The sequence below is a fragment of the Corythoichthys intestinalis genome, chromosome 1 (genome assembly GCF_030265065.1).
Source record: "Corythoichthys intestinalis isolate RoL2023-P3 chromosome 1, ASM3026506v1, whole genome shotgun sequence".
Classification (NCBI taxonomy): Eukaryota; Metazoa; Chordata; class Actinopteri; order Syngnathiformes; family Syngnathidae; genus Corythoichthys; species Corythoichthys intestinalis.
The window spans coordinates 83198552-83224333 of NC_080395.1; the positions used below are offsets into that span (position 1 = coordinate 83198552).

At 41.6% G+C, this 25782-nt stretch overlaps 1 protein-coding gene across 4 annotated transcripts in view; it reads left to right on the forward strand.

Annotated features, from left to right (window-relative positions):
* The window catches only part of LOC130921088 (adenylate kinase 7-like), a 167248-nt gene that overhangs the window by 33915 nt on the left and 107551 nt on the right, over positions 1–25782 (forward strand). For 2 of the 4 annotated variants that reach the window (XM_057844733.1, XM_057844760.1), the window contains 3 exons: positions 9523–9617; positions 17699–17809; positions 20705–20788. In XM_057844733.1, the coding sequence (XP_057700716.1) occupies positions 9523–9617; positions 17699–17809; positions 20705–20788 (290 nt within the window). The remainder of the gene's footprint in view (positions 1–9522; positions 9618–17698; positions 17810–20704; positions 20789–25782) is intronic. The other 2 variants (XM_057844742.1, XM_057844751.1) reach the window with 2 other exon arrangements.

Sequence of the window (25782 nt, forward strand, 5' to 3'; positions counted from 1 at the left end):
TTCCACTGGATTAAGGCCACCTTGGTCGACTGTGCGTGTAGAAAAGAGGTCAACACTGTTCCACGTTGTCTTGTGACAAAGTATTTGCATTTAGTTCCCTTGACAAATCTTTGTGAGACTTATGTTACTTCCTCTCAAATTTTTAGTGTGTTTGGTATTGACTTCATAATGGTATTGACGGGACATTTGGGTGCGGGGCCGATTAATAGGGGTCCTATCTTCGTCAAAGCTGACCGAGTGGAAACACAAATAAACAGCTTTTCAAGTTGAAAATTCTTGTGAATTAAGGCTTAAATCCCTGAAATCTTTATAGATATGGATGTAAAACAGTCTCAATTATTAGTTAAAAGCAAAAACAACCATGCAGGTAGCATTTATTTTACGTAAATATTTCGAAGCACGATGCATGTCTTCAACCTTATGCGGTATCGTCTGCCATTTTGGTCAATTCGCAAAATTTTCGCAATTTTTTTTGTTAAATCAAAGGCAAAGCATTACAAAAAAAAAAAAAAAAAACCAACACTAGGGGTTAAAATGTCCCCGGACGTGTCTAAAATATGCTGAACTTCAAAATGACACCATGCTGACCTTTCTAACCCTTTGCTGCTGGGTGTTAATAAATTTGATGCTGAAACGTAGCGAATCTACCAAAATGGCAGCATAGACACCCATTATAATTCGTATATTTTAATATACTGTAAACCTGATGCGTAAAAATGCATTTCCCGTGATTACCACATAATCGATTCAATTGAGGCTCGAATGACGTGTGCATGGCAAAAATGTGTGTTGAGAGTGTTTATACCCCTACACCATTATGGGTCGCTAGATACTAACAAATGATTGTGCTCCGTTGCATTGGGCTGCAAGCTGGTTTATATTTCTGCAGGAAATATGGTCAGGATTGCTACTAGAGGCGTGTGTTTATGTGTGGGGGTTGCTGGCAAATTCTTAAAAAAAAAAAAAAAGTTATCCTTTGAAAATTGTAGTCTGCGCGCATGCACGTCTGTTTATTTTTGAATGCGAGATCGGCGGAAACACTGGCTCTGCTTTCAACAGATGGATAAGTCACATTGTTTGAATCTCAATTGATCCGTCAAGTATTATACTTTGCACTTGAATTTCTGATCCCCCGATTGGTCAAGGACTTGGCATATAACTCTCGAGTAACCGCCCACTGCAGTCCACATTGGAGCAATGGCGAAGAGGTTCAGTGAAGAGGAAGCCCGTGCGGCAATTTTGGACAGCAGCAATGATGTGATGGATAGCAGTGATGATGATGAAAGAGAATACGAATCGGAAACGCCAGAAGAGCAATCTTACGGGGAGTTTTCTCCATATTGCCAGCCGGATGACGACCAACAGTCTTCGGACTCAGAGGTCGACTCCGAAGAGGACAAAGATGGAGAGGATCTACAGCAATCCGACGGCGAGCGGCAGGGCAACGATGACCAGGTTTGGATTTCAAAAAATAAAATGATCTGGCATTCGAGCCGCAATGTGGCGGGGCATTTTGACGCCCCTACGATCCCTGAACCCAGAGCTACGATGTACGCTATAGCCAGGGTAAGCGACATCGAGTCAGCTTTTGGATTGTTCGTCAACCAAGAGAAGCTTGAGAAAATGGTCCAAATGACAAACGTGCAAGGGAACCGGACCGTTACTAATTCGTGTACTCTTACCGTGCAAGAGCTACGTGCATAAATTGGACTTTTGATATTGGCTGGAGTGTATCGCTCGAGGCATGAGGCAATGCAAAGTTTATGGAGCGGCCAAACCGGACGTGCAATGTTTGCAGATGCCATGTGCCTCCGCAGATTTTGAGACATAAACACTATGTTGCGGTTTGATGACAAACTGAGAAGACCACGACGTCATCATCCAGACAAGCTGTCACCCATTGCGGACTTATGGAGCAGTTGGAACTTTCGTCTGCAAAAAATGTTCTACCCCGGCCGCGAAGTCTGCGTGAACGAACAGCTGATTGAACCCGCAACGCCCCCGAAATACAAACAGTACATAACTTTGAAGCCCGCAAAGCACGGACTGAAAATTTGGGTCCTTTGCGACGTCAAAACTGCATATGCCTGGAAGCTGGAGATTTACACAGGCAAGCCTCCAGGGGGCACCCGTGTATCAAACGTGGGCATGCACGTTGTGCTTGGACTGAGTGACTCTCTGAATGGTCACTCCATCACCACTGACAACTTTTTTACGCCAATCCCACTGGCAAATGAACTCAAAACAAGGAGAATTGCCCTTGTTGGGACTATCAGGAGGAAGAAGCCGGAGCTTCCTGCAGAAATAACTCAAACCGCAGTAAGGGCGCTCTACTCAAGCCTCTTTTGCTTCACAAGGGACCTGGCTGTTGTGTCATATAGCCCCAAAAAAGGGAAACATTTTCGTCTGCTGAGCACTGTACACAGAGGTGGAGGACATTGGGAAAAAAAAAATCATTTTGGTTTGTAATAGATCCAAAGGAGCTGTGGACCGCTTGGACCAGGTAAGCACAAGTTGTGTCTTTGTCACAGTGTTTATCAAAGCTGTTATGTCATCTGACGTCATCTGATGTTTCGTGTGTGTTTTTGCAGGCATGTGGCTCCCGATTCAACATGCCGGCGGGCACAAAGATGGCCGATGTGCCTGTTTTACCACCTTCTGGACGTCTCGGCCTACAATGCCTACGTGGTGTTTACTGACATCAACCCAGGGTGGAAAAACAATAAACTTGACAAGAGACGGCTATTTCTGGAGTAACTGGGCGCGGCGCTCATCACGCCGGAGGTGAGTCAAAGAAGGCCAGCGAAGCCAGCAGAACCGATGTCGACTGCAGAGCCAGATGCAGCGCAGCCCACAGGTACCCGCAAAAGAAAGCAGTGTGGACTCGGCACAAGGACCCTAATTGCTTCAAACATTTGTGTGAGTTGTGGTACACTCATGTGCCACAAGCACATGTTAAAAATTTGCAAAAATTGTGAAAAAAAAGGTCTAAAATGTTCATGTTGTTGTTGTTTGTTTGTTCATTCTGAAAAGTGTTTGTTGTTCAAGTTTATGTTGTTCCTTTTCAGTATTGTTCAGTTTGGTTGTTACGTAAAGTCTGTTAGTTATAAATTCTTCATAGTTGTTGTGACTTTTGACCTTTTCAAAGTTATAATTACTTAGTATAATATTTTTCATTTTCAAATATATATACAGTGGGGCAAATAATTAGTCAACCACCAATTGTGCAAGTTCTCCTACTTGAAAAGATTAGAGAGGCCTGTAATTGTCAACATGGGTAAACCTCAACCATGAGAGACAGAATGTGGGAAAAAGAGAAAATCACATTGTTTGATTTTTAAAGAATTTATTTCCAAATTAGAGTGGAAAATAAGTATTTGGTCACCTACAAACAAGCAAGATTTCTGGCTCTCAAAGAGGTCTAACGAGGCTCGTTACCTACAGTAATGGCACCTGTGTTAACTCATTATCGGTATAAAAGACACCTGTCCACAAGCTCAGTCAGTCACACTCCAAACTCCACGATTGGCCAAGACCAAAGAGCTGTCGAAGGACACCAGAGACAAAATTGTTGACCTGCACCAGGCTGGGAAGACTGAATCTGCAATAGGTAAAACACTTGGTGTAAAGAAATCAACTGTGGGAGCAATTATTAGAAAATGGAAGACATACAAGACTGATAATCTCCCTCATTCTAGGGCTCCATGCAAGATCTCACCCCGTGGCGTTAAAATGATAACAAGAACGGTGAGCAAAAATCCCAGAACCACACAGGGGGACCTAGTGAATGACCTACAGAGAGCTGGGACCACAGTAACAAAGGCTACTATCAGTAAAACAATGGGCCGCCAGGGACTCAAATCCTGCACTGCCAGACGTGTCCCCCTGCTGAAGCCAGTACACGTCCAGGCCCATCTGCGGTTCCCTAGAGAGCATTTGGATGATCCAGAAGAGGACTGGGAGAATGTGTTATGGTCAGATGAAACCAAAATAGAACTTTTTGGTAGAAACACAAGTTCTCATGTTTGGATGAGAAAGAATACTGAATTGCATCCGAAGAACGCCATACTCACTGTGAAGCATGGGGGTGGAAACATCATGCTTTGGGCCTGTTTTTCTGCAAAGGAACCAGGACGACTGATCTGTGTAAAGAAAAGAATGAATGGGGCCATGTATCGAGAGATTTTGAGTGAAAATCTCCTTCCATCAGCAAGGGCATTGAAGATGAGCCGTGGCTTGGTCTTTCAGCATGACAATGATCCCAAACACACAGTCAGGGCAACAAAAGAGTGGCTTCGTTAGAAGCATTTCAATGTCCTAAGGTGGCCCAACCAGTCTACAAATCTCAACCCCATAGAAAATCTGTGGAGGGAGTTGAAAGTCCGTGTTGCCCAACGACAGCTCCAAAACACCACTGCTCTAGAGGAGATCTGCATGGAGGAATGGGCCAAAATACCAGCAACAGTGTGTGAAAAGCTTGTGAAGAGTTACTGAAAACATTTTGCCTCCGTTATTGGTATTGACCAAATACTTATTTTCCACCATGATTTGCAAATAAATTCTTTAAAAATCAAACAATGTGATTTCCTGTTTTTTTTTTGCCCCACATTCTGTCTCTCATGGTTGAGGTTTACCCATGTTGACAATTACAGGCCTCTCTAATATTATCAAGTGGGAGAACTTGCACAGTTAGTGGTTGACTAAATACTTATTTGTCCCACTGTATTTATTATCTAAAATGTCATTTTTTTTAGCTTGGAATCATTTAATTATTCACTCGCATATTTTAAACTTTTAAACAAATGACGCCACAATGAAAAAAATGATGTCTGTAAAAAAGTCACCTATTGCAGATGCAGTCTTCCCAGCCTGGTGCAGGTCTACAATTTTGTCTCTGGTGTCCTTTGACAGCTCTTTGGTCAGGCCATAGTGGAGTTTGGAGTGTGACTGACTGAGCTTGTTGACAGATGTCTTTTATACCTATAATTAGTTAAAACAGGTGCCATTAATTAATACAGGTAACGAGTGGAGCCTCGTTAGACCTCGTTAGTAGAAGTTAGACCTCTTTGACAGCCAGGAATCTTGCGTGTTTGTAGGTGACCAAATACTTATTTTCCACTGTAATTTGGAAATAAATTCTTTAAAAATCAAACAATGTGATTTTCTGGTTTTTTTTTTTCTTCCACATTCTGTCTCATGGTTGATGTTTACCCATGTTGACAATTACAGGTCTCTGTAATCTTTTGAAGTAGGAGAACTTGCACAATTGACCAAATACTTATTTGCCCCACTGTATAATTAACTGCCTTCATTTTATGGCTGGGTTGAAACAAAAGTGGTTGTGCGACGTCTGTAAACGGAGGTTTTCAGGGTAAAACCGACAAATTGAACTTCGTCCGGGGGCTTAATGCGCCATTAATCTGCTATGGTAGCATATGGACATATTGTTCTTTCAAACACAACAGTTGTTTTGCCTTAAAATACAGCAGTTTCTTTTCAAGAGGAGTGCAAGAGCAGAAACTGCTTTTTCAGTCTTGTCTGTGTTTTCCGCCAAATGATATGTATGGATAGCTCTGATGCCACTGAACATTTTGAGTGGTTGGAAGTAAAAAAAAATATTCTGAAATGACTTGGATATTACACTTCTAACATGTCTACCATTTTGGTAGATATTTGTATGTTTCGTCTTTATTTTTTATGTAACCACAAGGTTTAAGTCACATTGTGGCGCTGCCTTACCACAACAAAGAGCTTTTTACGTTTAAATTGTTGTGAATAAATGCTTAAAGCCCAGAATTCTTTATATATATGGACGTTAACAGTCTCTATTCTTGGTTAAAAGCAAAACAACGGAGCCGGTAGATTTTATTTTAAAGGGCAACTGAAGAGCTTTCCCGATTTTGGTGTAATTTTACGAATATAAACTTCGGACGAGTTCGTCAAAACAACCATGACATTATCAAAACGTAATTGCAAGGATAATTTGCGTTTTTTTTTTAAGTTTTTTTGCAGTCCGTTAAATGACCCTTCCCAAACCCGGAAGTGTGATGTAAATTCCCTGACGCAACAGAAGATCCACAACTAGCATAGCAGCGATGACTATATCAGTGATATTTCCACCAAAGGTAACCATTCAGGATCGCTCTTTGGTGACGCTACCGATGGCAAAGGCTCCCAGGACAGATGATCTACAATTAATACCTACATGTTTGAACCTGAGGCGTTAGATGACAACGATTTACTTGACACAGCAGATGTCGTCATGACACCAATTGACAGCTCGACACTTCATGAACGGGAGAGTGAGTGATAAGCCAGCATCGTGATTTTTCTATTTGAGAAAATGCGATTACATGGTTGTATATGTTTTCCATGCTCTCCACATAGCTAAAACTGGATATTAGGTAATGGGACAGCTCCTACCGATTTTTCTTTTAAAAATGTGTACTGTATATATGACTAGTTTGTGATTTCATGTCATCAAAATTTGCTCCATTTATGTCTCCTAAGTCATCGTCAACTTATGTCGCAGACAGAAGAAATTCAGCATCTGGCAGGCCTCATAGGATCTCTTCAGTCATCATCGCTGGACGCCACATCACTTGGGTCCTCATATGACTTGACCCACTCCCTCTTGATTATGGGAAACTGGGTGGCGACTGACTTGCAACACTTTTTTTCATCGTGTTGAGGATTTCCGCCGCTTCATTTTTTATGTTTGGCTTCCTGGGAAAAAAAAAAAATCACAGCAGCATGAACATATTGGATGAATCCTAATTTTGATATAATAATTTATAATAATAATTTCTTGGTGATCAAATAATAATACCCCAGTCAAAGCAGCATCTATTTGATGCTCTTCAAATAGGCAGACCTTGATGTTGATGCTGTAGTACAACAGTCATTGTTTTATTGAGATGTTTTTGATACATTAGGGCCTGGCAGGTGGATTGATTTATATATAGCCTTTATATTTACCCTGTGACAGGCCAAAAAACAACGAGCCAAGGACCTATTTGGTGCTGGGAACATTTGAATTTACATAATACGTATTGATATAGTCATAAAATCACATGAATAGACGACCTGTCGGCAAACCTATCTACTTATGACCAGTGTTGTTAATTTTACTTTAAAAAAGTAATTAATTACAGTTACAAATTACTTGTCCCAAAAAGTAATTGCGTTAGTAACTCAGTTACCTGAATGTAAGAGTAATTAGTTACTTGGCAAAGTAACTAGTGATAATTTCCATGTTTGTTTTTCTCAAAAAAAAAAAAAAAAAAAAAAAAGGTCACACAATGTGAAGTTTAAAGGGTTTAGGGGACAATTGGCCTTAGCCCAATTCTTTACCCTCCACCCAACTAGACACAAGGGTCTTGCGATAACTAGATAGTAACCTTTGCTATGTGTGGAAGTCATTTAAAGTTGTGAATCAACCGTTAAAGTTTTTAAAATTGCTCCCGTTATTGCATTAGTTCCCTTCTGTCAGCTTTCAACAATAAACATGTGTAAGTTTTAAAACTGTTTCATCATGTAAAGATAGATTTAAGTCAAGATTTTGCCGATTTAGGAGCATTTTAAAATAACATTTTTAAAAAAGTTACTTAGGTTCGCGAGGAAGGATCTCTACATCAGAGACTTCCTGCGAGGTCTACTGCTTTAAGATGGCGGCTGTTTACTAACGCATGTAGTCCATAAAACATGTTGCCAATGCAGCCGTGTCTGTCATTTGCATCTAGTTCTATAATATGTGATATCTACCGTATCATGTGGGCGTAGTTTGTAGGCTATTGCTACACTCAGGTAAACGAGGGAGTTTATTTTATATCCAGCGATGAAGTTGGAAGCAGTAATGCGGCGTCGGAGCTACTCCTGTTCTGGTTTGCTTACATCCGTGGTACACTCAAAATGGCGCATGGAGGCGTGTCCGCTAGTTTGGGCACGTGACTGACAAAGACCGATTGGAGCCACCTAGCATGGCGTTTGCAATGGCATCCTCCCCACTCCTGCTCTGTTCTCTCGTCTCCGTGAGTCCGTCTCTCTCAGACTTTTTTTTTATTCAACCAACTTAATAGTAAAACATAGTAATGCACGGTAACGGCGTTGCCAAGATGAGAAAAGTAATTAATTAGATTACTCATTACTGAAAAAATTAACGCAGTTAGTAACGCCGTTATATTCTAACGCCGTTATTAACAACACTGCTTATGACAGGGCAAGAGCAACAACAAAAAAATGTCGCGCTTCAACAAACAGGCAGTAGGAGTCCCCTCGTTTATCAACAGAAGTGCATCAAATTTTAGAATCATGAAAGCCAGTAAAGGTCTGTACTTACGTCTTTGTAAAACCAAGGTTGCACTGTTGTAGGTTTTCAAAGCTGTCGTCGCTGAGCTGAAATGATAAAAACAATGAGCCGATTGGGGACCTGTATGCATGCTCCTGAAAACGGTCCAAACCTTTGCAGGAGAAGTTTTTTTGGACCACTCATAGAGACTCGAGTCTTCCTGTGAGCAATTCATCGCTACACATCGAGAGGGCATGACGAATCTCACGAGTAAAACCCAGAAAATGTTTGCAATATATGGCGAGGATAGCGTGGTGCTATATTTCCGTGTTCAGAGTAGTGGCGAGGCTCCCTGGAAGTTACGTCATCAGGTAGCGGTCGGCAGGGCGGCGCGTCCCTCGTTGCTATGGTGTTGCTATGGCCATGACTCAAAAACTACGCGGTCAATTATTATTATTATTTTTAATGTGACTTTTTGAGACAGCAAATGATACATTTAATACAATTCAACAGAGTAAAACACGCAAGAGCGAAATCCGAAAAGCTCTTCAGTTGCCCTTTAAGTAAATGTCGAATGTGCTGCTCGTCTTCAAGTCGCACTGTGGCGCTGCCTTACAAAAACAAAGAGCTTTTTAAGTTTAAATTCTTTTGAAAAAATGCTTAAATCCCTCAATTCTTTATAGATATGGACGTAAAACAGACTCGATTATTGGTTAAAAGAAAAAATCCGTGCAGGTAGCATTTATTTTACGTAAATATGTAAAAGGAAAATGCTAGTCCGTAGCAGTTAATTTCTCGTAACGTTTCAATATTCATGCATGGTACGAAAAATATAATAATTACCTTGAATCCTCGAACAAATCACTCCTGAGACAATCCCTCCTGTTGGTATGCGGTACAGCTTTCTTTTTCACAAGAAATCCGGCGTTAGATCACTGCGTACGTGTGTTTGTGAATAGCTCCTCTTGATGTGGGGAGCCCACTGCTTGAAGGGGAGGCGCAGTATGTGCCCAAAGTGACCTGTCAATACCATTATGAAGTCTATGGTGTTGTGTTTTTGTCATACGTACGATTATTTTACGCCTGCTGGCCTGCCTTTTTTCCGCGCTTTCCGCAATTGGGTCCACTATTTCACGACAGTAAACCGAAGAGACATCTCAGTTATAAAACTGTCTTCTGCTGCAAATTTGACTGCTTCAAACATTTGATTAATTTTATGTTTTGTGTATTTGCAGCCCTCCATGATAAAAAATCCAATTTTCAGCAAACAAAGATGTTCATCCTCATTTCTACAGTCATGACTTGGGCATGCAGTGAGCCAATTAATTCTGTAAGTATTTGGGAAACATTTTTCAGGTGCACTGTCCTAAACCTCATTTGAAGATATTGGAGCAGCACCAGAGGAGGAGCTTCTTTTATACTTTCATTTGGGGCTGCAGCTATCAAATATTTTAGTTTTCGAGTAATCGACTGAAAATTCGATTGTTTCATCAAGTAATCGGATATAACATTTTTTTTTTTTTTTTAGGTAAAGAGCAATTATAAATATACATGAGAAAACAAGACATTTCATCTAACATTGAACCACTTTCAGTCAATCAATGTCTTTATTTTCGATGTACATTGTTAAAAACAGCCAACAATTGCATCTCAGCTCTGACTAGAATAAAACATTTAAAAAAAGACTAATTCACTGTTTTCACTCATAAAACGTTTAGATCTTATAATTCAATTCAATTCAATTCAATTTTATTTGTATAGCCCTGAATCACAACAAGGTTGTCTCAAAGGGCTTTGCAGAGGCAATATGATACACAATCAGAAACAGCAAATGAAGCAACAAAGATGAATAAATAAAGTTCAGTCCTGGGTATCCCCCATCCTTAGACCCTCCATGTCAAGAAGGAAAAACTCCAAAAACTCCAGAGTCATTGGGAGAAAATGAGAAACCTTGGGGAGTACCACAGTCAGGAGAGATCCAATTCCAGGACGGATAGACGGGAAGCCCCAGGACTGCTAATGGGAATTAGCAGGCGAAGTTACAGTCCGTAAAGATGCAGTGGAATAAAGGAACAAGAAGAGGTCCAGCTAGCCAGATTAGATGGCTATGAGTCTACTCCGACTTCAACTAGCCTGACCATAAGCTTTGTCAAATAGGAACGTTTTTAATCTAATCTTAAATGTGCAGACTGCCTCGGCTTCTTTAATATTAGCTGGAAGCTGATTCCATAAAACAGGCTTAGTGGCTAAAGGCTCTAGCTCCGACAGTACTTTTAGAAACCCTGGGAACTGCCAGTAGACCTGCATTCTGAGAGCGGAGTGTTCTGTTGGGGCGGTATGGAACCAGAGCATCGGTGAGATAAGATGGCCCCAACCCATTAATGGTCTTAAATGTAAGAAGGAGGATTTTAAATTTAATTCTAAACTCGACTGTAAGCCAATGAAGGGCCTGGAGCACAGGGGTGATGTGCTCTCTTCTATTGGTTCCTGTTAAAAGTCTTGCTGCTGCGTTTTGGACAAACTGAAGACCTTTTAGAGAACTTTTAGGACAAGCTGCAAGTAGGGAGTTACAGTAATCCAATCTCGATGTAACGAACGGGTGAATTAATTTTTCTGCATCGCTTTTGGATAAAATATTTCTAATTTTGGCTAAGTTGCGCAAGTGAAAGATGGCTGTTCTGCAGGTTTGTTTAATGTGAGCTTTAAACGATAAGTCAGGAGACTTAAAAACATAAAACTCCTAGGTTTTTAACTGTGGTGCTGGTTAGGTTAGGTTTGGTGCTACACTTACATTGTCCAGAGTGACAATCTGGGCAGCTAAAGAGTCTCTCACAGTTTCCGGGCCTATTATAAGGACTTCTGTCTTTTCAGGGTTAAGTAGAAGATAGTTAGTGCTCATCAGGTATTTATATCTCGGACACACTTGCTTGATCTGCTCAGGTTTGACTGATAAATACAGTTGTGTGTCGTAGCATAACAATGAAAGTTAATGCTATGTTTTCTGATGATATTACCAAGAGGAAGCATATACAGCGTAAACAAGATGGGCCCGAGGACCGATCCTTGCGGCACACCATAACTACCTCTAGAGTACTGTGATGATTGCTGGTTTACATTGACAAACTGGTACCTATTAGATAAATATCATTTAAACCAGCAGAGGGCTGCTCCTCTAACGCCTATGTCACATTCTAGTCTCTGCAATAAGATATTATGGTCGATTGTGTCAAAGACTGAACTCAGGTCCAACAGAACCAGGATCAAGACTAATCCAACGTCAGCGGCGAGTAACAAGTCATTAGTTACTTTGATTAATGCAGTTTCAGTGCTATGATGAGCTCGAAAGCCAGACTGGAAATGTTCAAATAAACTATTGTCCTGTAGGTGCTGACAGAGCTGTTTGATTACCACTCTTTCAAGGACTTTGGAGAGAAATGGTAAATTAGAGATAGGTCTATAATTGGCCAAGATATCAGGATCAAGAGTAGTTTTTTTCAAAAGCGGTTTAATAACTGCATATTTAAAGGACTGCGGCACGTGGCCAGTAACTAATGAGGTATTTATTATACTCACGATAATATCAATAGTTAGAGGCAGTGTCTCTTTAAAAAGTTGGTTGGGATCGGGTCTAGGAGGCACGTTGATGGTTTGGAGGACGTCATAATTGAAATTACATCGATTTGGTCTACAGTGGTAAAGTTATTTAATATTTTAGAGGGGTTTATAGGAGATTCTGACTTTTTAGTCTGCACTTGATCAGACCTAATAGTTGGAAGTAATTCATTTATTTTATTTCTAATAGTTGCAATTTTATTGTTAAAATTTTTTAGGAAGTCATCACAGCTAAGGGTGGTTGGGATATAAGGTTCTATTGAGCTGTGACTGTTTGTCAGCCTTGCTACAGTGCTGAACAGAAACCTAGGATTATTTTTGTTTTCATCTATTAAGGATGAGTAATATCTGGTTTTAGTCGTACGCAAGGCCTGTTTATAGGTCACGAATCTATATTTCCAGGCAGAGAGAGTGTGCTCTGTGTTGGAACGGCGCCAAAGTATTTCTAATTTTTGTGTCGATTGTGTAAGAGAGCGTGTTTCAGCATAATACCAGGGAGAGCCTCGTCTCGGCTTGACAAACTTTAATTTGGGGGGAGCGACAACATCGAGAGTAGTACGTAGAGTAAACATAACCCTATCAACAAACTCGTCATTAACAGCAAGGCCGGACATTATTCCTTCATAATCAGATGACATGGAGGCAAATATTGGCTAAATTATCTGTTTGTACTCTGAAACAGAGCGATCACATAATGTCCTTTTCATCTGAGTTCTAGTCACTAGTGACGGATTATCTTGAAGCACAAACTGAAAGGTAATTAGAAAATGATCAGAGAGTACGGGGTTGTGGGGATGGACACTAAGATCACTAATCTCCGTACCGTAGGTTAAAATCAGGTCCAGGGTGTGCTTGTGACTATGAGTTGGTTTATTTACATTTTGAATGAAGCCAGTCCCATCTAGTAGGTCATTAAAAGCCTTACCAAGAGAGTCACCGTCATCATCAACATGTATATTATTATATTATATTAACATGTATATTAAAATACATAATTCTATCCCAGCTTAGCAAAATACTGGATAAAAAGTCAGAGAAATCTAACAAAAACTGTGAGTAGGGACCAGCGGGACGGTAAAGCACTATGAAAAGAACTGGTTTTTGGTTCTTCCAGTTAGCATCTATAATTGATAGTACTAGACCATAAAAGGAGTTATAAATGTAATTAGCATTACTTTTTGGCCTCATACCTAAACAAGAGTGTGATATTACTGCCACCCCCCCGCCGCGGCCCGTGCTTCTAGCTGTGTGAAAATTCACGTGACTTGGGGGTGTGGATTCATTAAGTCTAACAAAGTCATCCTGCTCAAGCCAAGTTTCAGTCAGGGCCAAAATATGAATATTATAATCCCCAATTAAGCCATTAACTATCAGAGATTTGGGCGAGATTGACCTGATGTTTAATAATCCGCATTTTATATGTTTATTAAGAGTTATTTTATTTTCACTGCTATCAGGGGCTATATGTTATCAGGGGCTATATGTATTAAATTCTTTGATCTCGTTCCTATAGTACTATGTTTTCTACTCTTCACTATACGAGGCACGGACACAGTCTCTATCTTCTGTCCTGAATGTTTGATTTCTGACAGCTCGGAAAGAGGCGAGTGATCCCTACTAATAGAGTTGTGTTTTACACTACAACACTGCGCGCGGGCCCCCACTCTGGAGTGTCACTTTGGGAGACTAAGTTTGGCGGCCATGTTTCGAGTTAAGAGAGCAGCACTGTCCCATGTCAGATGAATGCCGTCTCTGCGTACGAGGCCGGGCTTCCCCAAGAACGCATGCCAGTTATCAATAAAGACTATGTCGTTTTCTGGGCACCATCTAGACAACCAGCGGTTAAATGATGAGAACCTAGAGTACATCGCATCATTGATCAAATTAAGCAGAGGACCAGAGAATGCTACGGTGTCCGCCATCGACTAAGCAAGCTTACACACCGAGGCTACGTTTAACTTAACCACCTCAGACTGTCTCCGCCGGGCGTCGTTACCGCCTGCGTGAAATCACGATACGGCTGAACCTCTTCCTATTCTGCTTTAAGAGCCTGAGGTTTCCTTCGATGTCACCGACTCTGGCCCCTGGGTAACACCTGACAGACACCTCCGGGTGCTTCACGTCTCTAACTATGGAGCTTCCAATTACGAGAGTGTCTGGTTCAGCCGGTGTGTCACTGACAGGGTCAAACCTATTGCTGACGTGAAGCTGCTGGTGCACTAATGTTGTGCGTTTACCACTACGCTTCCCCCGTACAGTCACAAATCCGTCCTTAATTTCCCCCGGCTGCACGGGGCTCGCTGGGAGGCTAACTGCGCTAGCATTCCTACTACTGCAAGCACAACCTGTGGGCCCTGCTACTACCTGGCTATAGCTCGGATTAGCTTTCGTCTCTAGAGTGCAGAGCCGAGCTTCTAGCTCAGAAACCCTGGTCTCCAGCCCTGAGACTAAGCTACACTTCCTACAGCTACTACTGTCCTCGACAAAGGAGCCAGAGTGCTCGCTATACATACAGCACACTGAGCAGAAAAGACGGGAGGGAGAAGGCAGAGGGCTAGCCATGGCTCAGATAAGCTAGGCTAGCAAGATAGAGCTAAAGAGGAGAGTAGAGTAGTTTTAATCCACAAGCAGGCGTTTACGCTGTTAAATCGTGGGATAAAATAAATTGAGGAGCACTAGGAGAGCCGAACCTGCCTAGGATAGATTCGCCGATGTTTCCGTGGGATAAAACAAATTGAGGAGCACTAGGAGATTAGCGACTTGTAGCAGTGCTTACAAACAAACAATACACTCACCGGATGGGACGTCAGGAGATCTTGTATGGAGCCCCAGATTGAGGGAGACTCTAAAACATATATATACATTTCTTACCTAAAAATGCCATTACGCTTGATAACACACATCCCTTAAAAGTTTGGTGTTTTTCCCACGTGTTTCAATTGAATTTCCATTTGTGTCAAGCTATTTTTAAGTTCTATTTGAGTTTTAAGTTAGTCTAAACTGTAAGTCCTAATAGGATTTTGAGTTTTTGCAGCGTTCAAAATAAATGTATTGTAACATATCAGGTTATAATATGGTGGGGATATTTGCATGTGTTCCTGAATGCACGGCATGACGTGCGGAGGTGAGGGAGGTGCGGGAGAGCGAGAAACGTGTCTTCATGTTGTTGTCCCTCTGGCAGTTGAGCGTGCGTCGGCTGCGCAGACAGCAGTCGTGTGTTGGCTGTTCCACAAGTTCCCCAAAAAATAAATAAATGCAACCTAACGAAGCGGGTGACTCTTTGTCAACATTACAGTATGATACCTGCTTAATTGGAGCACATTAGGGACCAGTGCTTCTTGGTGTTTTATCCAGCAATGTCTACTGAGCTAAAATTGACAGTTAGCATTAAGTTTTTATTTTACACCCTCCTCACTCTACAGCGCTATTTTTTCACAGAATAAATAAAGCCTGTATGTAAGACACGTTAGCCACGCATCGACAGTGGTCAAAACTAATAGAAACCTAGCCCTCCGCTGGGCTAGCGTTACGTGAGCGAGTGACAGTAACCCATCCATCCATCCATTATCTTCCGCTTAGTCCGGGGTCGGGTCGCGGGGGTAGCAGCTTTAGCAGGGAAGCCCAGACTTCCCTCTCCCCAGCCACTTCAGCCAACTCCTCCGGCGGGATTCCAAGGCGTTCCCAGGCCAGCTGGGCGACGTAGTCTCTCCAGCGTGTCCTGGGTCGACCCTGGGGCCTCCCGCCGGTGGGACATGCCCGGACCACCTCTCCAGGGAGGCGTCCAGGAGGCATCCGAACCAGATGCCCGGGCCACCTCAACTGGCTCCTCTCAACACGGAGGAGTAGCGGCTCGACACCAAGCCCCTCCCGGATGACCGAGCTTCTCACCCTATCCCTAAGAGAGAGCCCTGCGGAGGAAACTCATTTCGGCCGCTTGTATCCGGGATCTTGTTCTTTCGGTCACGACCCACAGCTCGTGACCATAGGTGAGGGTAGGAACATAGATCGACCGGTAAATCGAGAGCTTCGCCTTTTGGCTCAGCTCCTTCTTCACCACAACGGACCAGTGCAGAGTCCACATCACTGCAGACGCTGCACCGATCCACCTGTCAATCTCCCGCTCCCTCCTACCTTCACTCGTGAACAAGACCCCAAGATACTTGAACTCCTCCACTTGGGGCAGGATCTCATCCCCGACCCGGAGGGGGCATGCCACCCTTTTCCGGCTGAGGACCATTGTCTCAGATTTGGAGGTGCTGATCTTCATCCCAACCGCTTCACACTCGGCTGCGAAAAGCCCCAGTGAGAGTTGGAGGTCACGGCTTGATGAAGCCAACAGCACCACATCATCTGCAAAAAGCAGAGATGCAATGCTGAAGCAACCAAACCAGACACCCTCAACGCTTCGGCTGAGCCTAAAAATTCTGTCCATAAAAATTATGAACAGAATCGGTGACATAGGGCAGCCTTGGCGGAGTCCAATCCTTACTGGGAACGAAATCGACTTACTGCCGGCAATGCGGACCAGACTCTGACACCGGTCGTACAGGGACCGAACAGCCCTTACCAAGGGGCTCGACACCCCGTACTCCCGGAGCACTCTCCACAGGACTCCCCTAGGCACATGGTCGAACGCCTTCTCCAAATCCACAAAACACATGTAGACTGGTTGGGCGAACTCCCATGCACCCTCGAGGACCCTGCCGAGGGTGTAGAGCTGGTCCACTGTTCCACGGCCGGGACGAAAACCACACTGCTCCTCCTGAATCCGAGATTCGACTTCCCGACGGACCCTCCTCTCCAGCACCCCTGAATAGACTTTACCGGGGAGGCTGAGGAGTGTGATCCCTCTATAATTGGAACACACCCTTCAGTCCCCCTTTTTAAAAAGGGAGTGACAGTAACGTTAATCATATTTATTAGCGCTGAGAGGTCTACTGCTTTAAGATGGCGGCTGTTTACTAACGCCGCTGACTCTGTCATTTCACATCTAGTTCAACATACACGTGATATCTATGAGACGATTCAGCCGCTACCTGCTACCACCGTAGCATGCTCTGCGTAGCATCATGTGGGCTAGTTTTTTGCAACGTCTGCATAGTTTGTAGCGGCTGTCAGCTGTCCCACATTAAAAAGTAGTCCAGACAAAGCGTGATGCTTAGAGCAAAATTAAACGATTCCTCGAGGTGAATAAAATTACTTGGATCAGTTTTTAAACTCGAGTTACTCGAGTTGCTCGTGTATTCATTTCAGCTCTGCTTTCATTTATGGACTGTTGCGTTAGTGCCTTCCCCTTTTGGGATCTTTTTTTTTAATGTTTTTTGGGGATGATATAGGACTATGAATTGTTAGGATTTGCGTTTGTTTCCTCCTAGCGACATTTGTCCCTGTGACTGTCCATTTATTTCACCTGTTGTGCCTGCTCCACCAATCTGCAACCTCTCATGTCACCCACCTATTTCTCATTGCCTCGTTGCCCCTTGCCTGTGTTTATAAGTTCCCCTATTTTGTTCAGTCCTTGTTGTGACATTGTTCATGTCAGTCTACGTATACGTCTTGTTCTCGACCGTGTCTGCGTCCACACCACGTTTCGCTCTGAGTTTATTTGTTAGACTTTTGAGTGTTATGTCCCACATGTAGCCTACTTTTTGTACTCGTGGCTTGGTTGAACTGGGACAATTTCCTGATAGTTTTGTACATACTGGACCATTAAAAATATTTGAATCATGATTCTGGCAGATAAAGAGATAATTCAAAGTCCCCATTTTAATGTGACCTCCCTTTTATTTTCTGTTATAGGAAGAAGTGGAGCTCCCTTTTACTGATGAGGATTTTAGAAGAAGAAAAGCTCATCCAAACTTTAAAAAACACCTTGAACTGGAGAAAATGGTTGCCAAAATGGGGAAGACGGTGTGTTTCACATGTCTTTAATTTCTTTGTTTCAACTTTTATCTAAAAATAACATCATTTATTAACATACAACCGATACAAAAACCCATATATACAATAACAGGGTTGGGGTCAACACATTTCAGTTGTTCAAATGGCAGGTTCTTGTGATTGAGATCAATAGATTAAAAAAAATCTGACAAACAAAATTTAGTATTCACAGAAATCCGTTGTCAGAAAAAAAAAAATCAGCATATATGCAAAAATCCATCTTTAAATGGTAATACAGTGGTACCTCTACATACATAAGAAGTTTATTCGTTCCAGAACCTTGTTTGTAAGTCGAAATGGTCGTATGTCGAGCAGGATTTTCACATAAGAATACATTTTATTTCTACTAATTTGTTCCACAGCCTAAAAACTTACACTAAATTCTTAATGAATACTGCTGGTACTATTGCAAATAGCAATTACACGGAGCAAAACAAATAAAATATGAATAAAAATCAAAATAAAATATTAATTATAATAATAATAACACCTGTAATAATGAAACGAATCAGGTTCTAATGTGGCGGTTGCATTTTGCGTGTATTTTGTACCTGAACGCACCGCGTGGCTGACTTGACAGAGAAGAGAGGACTTTTTACTTCATCTTTTCATGTTCTGTTGAAGGCGTTAGCTGCGGCAGACAGTAGGCATGTTGTGTTGCACAAGTTCTGAAAGAAATGATTCAAAATCTGACAAAGCTGGCGATTTCTTTGTTGATTTTAACACAATAATAATTCTCACCTTAACTTATAAAGACTGCTGAACAGAGGAGGACCACCGAGATCAGAGATATTCTATGGTCGTATTGTGGAGCTAGTTCACGGACGCGCACACCAGGCTCATATTTTTCCATCATTTCTTCTTCATTTCAATGGCAAGCCTCAACTTTTTCCTTTTTTCATCACCTGCATTAACGTTGTTGGAACCCATGTTGATTTTTCGTGCAAGATAATCTGCCGTGCGTCCTTCTTGCAGGAAAACAAAGAGACTGTGGCGCTGTCATAAATTGTTGTATTTATAGCGTGTCGTCGGATGCAGAAACCAATAGCGAGTCAAATTTTACGTCTGATGTCAAGAAGATCGTGTGTCAAAACGATCGTATGTCGAGGTACAACTGTGTGTGTGTTTGGATTCACATTAAACATATTGTTACTTTGAATGTCATTGTGTATTGCTGAATGCAGCTCAGCAGCCAGTTATGGGAGGGTAAATGCAAAACTGTACTTATACCACATATACAGTGCCTTGCAAAAGTATTCTGCCCCCTTGAATCTTGCAACCTTTCGCTACATTTCAGGCTTCAAACATAAAGATATGAAATTTAATTTTTTGGTCAAGAATCAACAACAAGTGGGACACAATCGTGAAGTGGAACAACATTTATTGGATAATTTAAACTTTTTTAACAAATAAAAAACTGAAAAGTGGGGCGTGCAATATTATTCGGCCCCTTTACTTTCAGTGCAACAAACTCACTCCAGAAGTTCAGTGAGGATCTCTGAATGATCCATTGTTGTCCTAAATGACCGATGATGATAAATAGAATCCACCTGTGTGTAATCAAGTCTCCGTATAAATGCACCTGCTCTGTGATAGTCTCAGGGTTCTGTTTAAAGTGCAGAGAGCATTATGAAAACCAAGGAACACACCAGGCAGGTCCGAGATACTGTTGTGGAGAAATTTAAAGCTGGATTTGGATACAAAATGATTTCCCAAGCTTTAAACATCTCAAGGAGCACTGTGCAAGCCATCATATTGAAATGGAAGGAGCATCAGACCACTGCAAATCTACCAAGACCCGGCCGTCCTTCCAAACTTTCTTCTCAAACAAGGAGAAAACTGATCAGAGATGCAGCCAAGAGGCCCATGATCACTCTGGATGAACTGCACAGATCTACAGCTGAGGTGGGAGAGTCTGTCCATAGGACAACAATCAGTCGTACACTGCACAAATCTGGCCTTTATGGAAGAGTGGAAAGAAGAAAGCCATTTCTCAAAGATATCCATAAAAAGTCTCGTTTAAAGTTTGCCACAAGCCACCTGGGAGACACACCAAACATGTGGAAGAAGGTGCTCTGGTCAGATGAAACCAAAATTGAACTTTTTGGCCACAATGCAAAACGATATGTTTGGCGTAAAAGCAACACAGCTCATCACGCTGAACACACCATCCCCACTGTCAAACATGGTGGTGGCAGCATCATGGTTTGGGCCTGCTTTCTTCAGCAGGGACAGGGAAGATGGTTAAAATTGACGGGAAGATGGATGCAGCCAAATACAGGAACATTCTGGAAGAAAACCTGTTGGTATCTGCACAAGACCTGAGACTGGGACGGAGATTTATCTTCCAACAGGACAATGATCCAAAACAAAAAGCCAAATCTACAATGGAATGGTTCAAAAATAAACGTATCCAGGTGTTAGAATGGCCAAGTCAAAGTCCTGACCTGAATCCAATCGAGAATCTGTGGAAAGAGCTGAAGACTGCTGTTCACAAACACTCTCCATCCAACCTCACTGAGCTCGAGCTGTTTTGCAAGGAAGAATGGGCAAGAATGTCAGTCTCTCGATGTGCAAAACTGATAGAAACATACCTCAAGCAACTTGCAGCTGTAATTGGAGCAAAAGGTGGCGCTACAAAGTATTGCACGCCCCACTTTTCAGTTTTTTATTTGTTAAAAAAGTTTAAATTATCCAATAAATTTTGTTCCACTTCACGATTGTGTCCCACTTGTTGTTGATTCTTGACAAAAAATTAAAATTTTATATCTTTATGTTTGAAGCCTGAAATGTGGCGAAAGGTTGCAAGGTTCAAGGGGGCCGAATACTTTTGCAAGGCACTGTATCTTTTTGCTTTGCCTTTAGGACAGAATGTTGTTTTCCACTTATGTTGTGGTGTCAGGTCTTCAATATGGAATGGGAGAGCAAGCCTTCCATCTCTTTTTCAAGGTGAGAGTTCATACATTATTTTGTTAGAATATTCCCGCAGGGGTCCTGGAGGTGTTAAGGGGGCACAATTGCTCGGACAAGTTGTTGAAATTCCTCTAGAATTGTTGCAGGATTGTGGCGAGCTTTGGGAGAGCTAAAAGCGTGTAAACCACACAAACCACAGATACAATCCTTAGTAAATTTGTACAACATGAACATTTGTATATATTTTGGGAACTTTTAAACAATGTATAGCCCTAAATCACAACAAGGTTGTCTCAAAGGGCTTTGCAGAGGCATTATGATATACAGTCAGAAACAGTAAATGAAGTAAACAAAGATGAATAAATAAAGTTCAAGTCCTGGGCATCCCCCATCCTTGGACCCTCCATTTTGGTAATGAAAAATTCCAAAAACTCCAAGCTCTTTTGGAGAAAATGAGAAACCTTGGGGAGTACCACAGTCAGGAGAGATCCACTCCCAGGATGGATACACAGGATGCACCAGGACTGCTAATGGGAATTAGCAGACGTGGTTACAGTCTGTAAAGATGCAGTAGAGTAAAGGAACAAGAAGAGGTCCATCTAGCCAGATGAGACGGGGGTGGCAACGAGGACGTCCATCCAGCCAGGGGTCCGGATAGTCAAGAGGCTGCAGCTGAAAAATAGCCCCTCCCCAGAGGGGAGCGGGAAAGGGGACACCGGGTGACTAGTGATGAAGAGACTAGTTAACTAGATATTAACATTGGAAAATAGAAATAAAGTAAGACAAGTGGTAGGTAAGTGAGAAAAAGGAGAACTCAGTGGCTGTACTTCCCCCAGCATGATAGCTTCTAGTGCAATTTAGACTGAACTGTGAGTCTAATCCGACTTCAACTAGCCTGACCATAAGCTTTGTCGAATAGGAACGTTTTTAATCTAATTTTAAATGTGCAGACTGTCGCGGCTTCTTTAACATTAGCTGGAAGCCAAGAATTGCACATACAATATCTTTAGTAAATACTGTATGGGTAGAAAAAAACATATGCGTTGGAAAACTTTCAGTTAAACTATAATCATGGAAGTATAGAAATTATAGGTGCAGTGGTACATATAGGCCTATGATACATCGAGAAAAAAACTATTTTCGTCACTATCGTGCACATCGGAGTAAAAGGCCTATCTTCAATGAATGGCCTATTTTAAAACTTTTCATATATAGGCCGCACCGCATTATAAGGGTCATGCATGCCTCACACTACAATTTCCTGTACTGGCACTCATATCTTGTCTTCTTTTTCTGGGTTATCTGTCTCACCTCTCTCTCCGAACTGCAATTTTCAAACACACACTAAGTACACGTTTTAAAACATTGATGCTCATTGTTGTTGCTTCCCATGTATTTAATCCTTCTAACAACGTTTTAATGTCGTGTGAACTACACCAAGCAGTTTACAAGAAAAAATTGCATTCAGTTATATTAGAATTTGATTTGCTACATATTCGTGTGACTTGTAATGAATATGAATGAGTGATGACATTCAGGACCGAATATTAAAATACACTTCCTGAGATCATTAATTTCTTTAAGATACTTATGAATATCTGCATATGACATATATAAATTTTGTTTCATTTAATGTGAATGGCTTCCGATCGCAGGCAAAGAGAACTAAAATTATGGAATACATTACAAAATTAAAGGCAGATCTCTTCTTTATGCAAGAATCACATCTTGCCAAAACCGAAGAGAAATATCTTAGTAACTCCAATTTTAACTTGATGTATTCAGCCAGCTATAACAGCAGACAAAGAGGAGTAGCTATACAAGTACATAAAAGAATCTTATTCACATTAAATAATGCAATTGCAGACCCTGAGGGTAGATTCATAATAGTACAAGCTACCATAAGTAATAAACTGTTCACATTAGTGAACATATATGCCCCAAACAACGAGGATACACAATTCTTCCACAATATCTTTGGTAAATCGAGTGACATGTCAGTGAACTCAATAATTATTATAGGAGGAGACTTTAACACAACACTTGATCCCAGTATAGACAGTTCTAATTTTAAACTCACTAAACAGTCACAAACTGGAAGAAATATATGGATGATTTTGGCTTAAGTAACGTTTGGAGAGCAAAACATTTAACAAAAAGGGAATATACCTTTCAATCCCTAGCTCATGGTTCGTGCTTGATTTTTTTTTCTAGCTAATAACTCCACTATGAACAATATTTCGCCAAAAATACATCCAATAATCATCAGTGATCATGCACCAATCTCTTTAGCCCTTAGAATTGACTACCGCACGACACCCCATGCAACCTGGCGCTGTAATGATTCCTTTTTAGATGACCCAGTATTTGATACATTCGTTAAGAAAGAATGGTAAGACTTTATGGAACTTAACGACTCCCGAAACATTTCACCATCATTGCTTTAGGAAACAGGGAAATGCGTAATTCGAGGCAAGATTATCTCATATTCATCATATAAAAAACAACAACAACAGAAGTTGGAAAACGAGTTAGAAATAAAAATCAAACAACTGACGGAGGAATTCGCCAAGAATCCCACAGACACTACCACAAAAGAACTTTTCAACGCCAAAGAACGGCTCAATGGCATTCTGTCCAAAAAAACTCTTTTTTCTGTTTCAACAACTGCGATATACCAACTATAAGCATAATAACAAATCCAGTAAATATTTAGCAAACCAACTTTAACGCAACAAAGAAAAAACATTAATTACAACAATACAAGACTCAACCGGCATAATAACACAATCACCAGAAAAAATTAACGAAACTTTTTATTGCTACTACAAAAACGTACACTCGGTGTTAAATGATCATAACGAAGAAGACATAGACTGATCCGTTAGTAATCTTGACTTCCCCCAAATAACTTTAGAAAGCCAACAATTGCTAGATACCCCACTTACCCTCGCTGAATTATGGAAGCCACAACCAAATACTTACAGAGGGTGAGGCAGGTCCTCAAGAGTTAGCTGAATGGCAAGAATAAGATCTAGGCCATTAACAGCTATGCCCTACCAGTAATCAGATACCCTGCCGGCATCATATCCTGGCCACTGGAAGAGATGCAATGCAGGCTACCGACATCAAGCCAAGAAAGCTCCTTACAATGCACGGAGGGTTTCACCCTAAGTCCAGCATCCTGAGGCTCTACACAAAGCGGAAAGAGGGAGGCCGAGGACTAGTGAGCATCAGAGCCACTATCCAGGAGGAAATTATATCCATCCAAGAGTACATCATGAAGATGGCCCCCAGTGATGACCTGCTCGGTGAATGCCTCAGGCAACAGAAGCCTAGTAAGGAGGAGGACCCTGAGGAGATATCATGGAAGGACAAGCCCTTGCATGGTATGTACCACCGAAAAATTGAGGGGGTAGCTGACATGGGAAAAACATACCAGTCGCTGAAAAAGGCCGGACTGAAAGACAGCACGGAGGCGCTGATAATGGCAACACAAGAACAGGCCCTAAACACAAGATCAATAGAGGCAGGGGCCTATCACACCAAACAGGACCCCAGGTGCAGGCTAAGCAAAGAGGCCCCTGAGACAGTCCAGCATGTCACAGCAGGGTGTAAGATGCTGGCAGGCAAGACATACATGGAACAACATAACCAGGTAGCAGGCATAGTGTACAGGAACATCTGTGCCGAGTACGGACTGGAGACCTTGGAGTCAAGTTCCTCATAAATCCACGCCGAGTGTCATCTATTACGGAATCAATTTCAACTTTAATTTTTGACAATATTAAAGCCAAAATCATTATTCAATAAACATATAAGCAGTCATTCAAGAAAAGTTTAGCAAGTGAATATTTATGGTAACAAAAAATAAATAAAACAAATTATAATGAATAAATTGTAGCGTCTACAAAGACAACGCCAACTTGGCGAGGATAATGCACATTCACCAGGAAAATAGTACAATTTTTCAATTACTTGTAGCCACTTGCACGTCACAAACTGTACGTAATCAAAAGTTGCCCGAGAGTTTAAGATGACGCTCGCCACGCTACAGTAAATGCTAATTCTGACAAGAATGTGAATGCTATGCTAATGCTCCGAGCCACCTAGCCGATCCTCATTGCGTTTGCAATGGCATTACCCCCCCTTGTCCCCTCCCGCACACAGTAATTTGCCTGTCACAAAACACTCTGTCTGAAGATTCTATAGACAAGTTTCCTTTCCTTGGGCAGCGCCATCTTGATATTTTCTGCTACGGACATCCGGTTTAGCCAGAAGACCATGAATTGCGGTTGAAGTAGACAAAGTTTTAAACTGCCAAATCAAACCAGAGGAACCCACGGAATCTTCAAAAAATAGATTCAGCACGACGTAGATGAGACTGTGCTTTTCTGTGCTGTGCGTGTTTGTGTATTGCTTGTTTGTTCTTATCACTTCGGTGATCGTTCCTGGACAAAATTCTACCAATCTGTGCAGCCTGTGTAAACATTGGGTCTAGATTGATACGCCGGCCAAGTGAGTGACAAAAATCAGGCGAAATTACAAACAATATTACAGTTGTCGAATGCAGAAGGGCAGACACGGAATACTGTATGTTCTCACAAAGAAGTAATTGAAAGTAATTTTCATCTGGTTAGATTATAGTTATGAGCTCATCACACATGCACATATAAACACAAATAGTATGTCGTTCTTTTTCATTGCAGATATTGAGCGCAATAGAGCTTTTGGACAACATGATTCCATTTCTTGTTTTATTTAAAACAATTGCTGCAAAAAAATATTGGAAAAATATTAAAGAAGATTGAGCATTCCATCATCAAGGTAGTATGTGTTTTAATATGTGTCCATCCACAAACACCAACGGGGTGTGAGGCACATCAAGTTGTCTTCCTTTACCTTACAGCTTTTTCCACCTGTTAACAAATGAACAAAAAATGTGTAACACTTGAATTTATGCATTTAGGGTAAAAAGCCTGTGTATGACTTGTCGCAGATAAGTGTTTGTTTTCCATTTCTTTATTGTT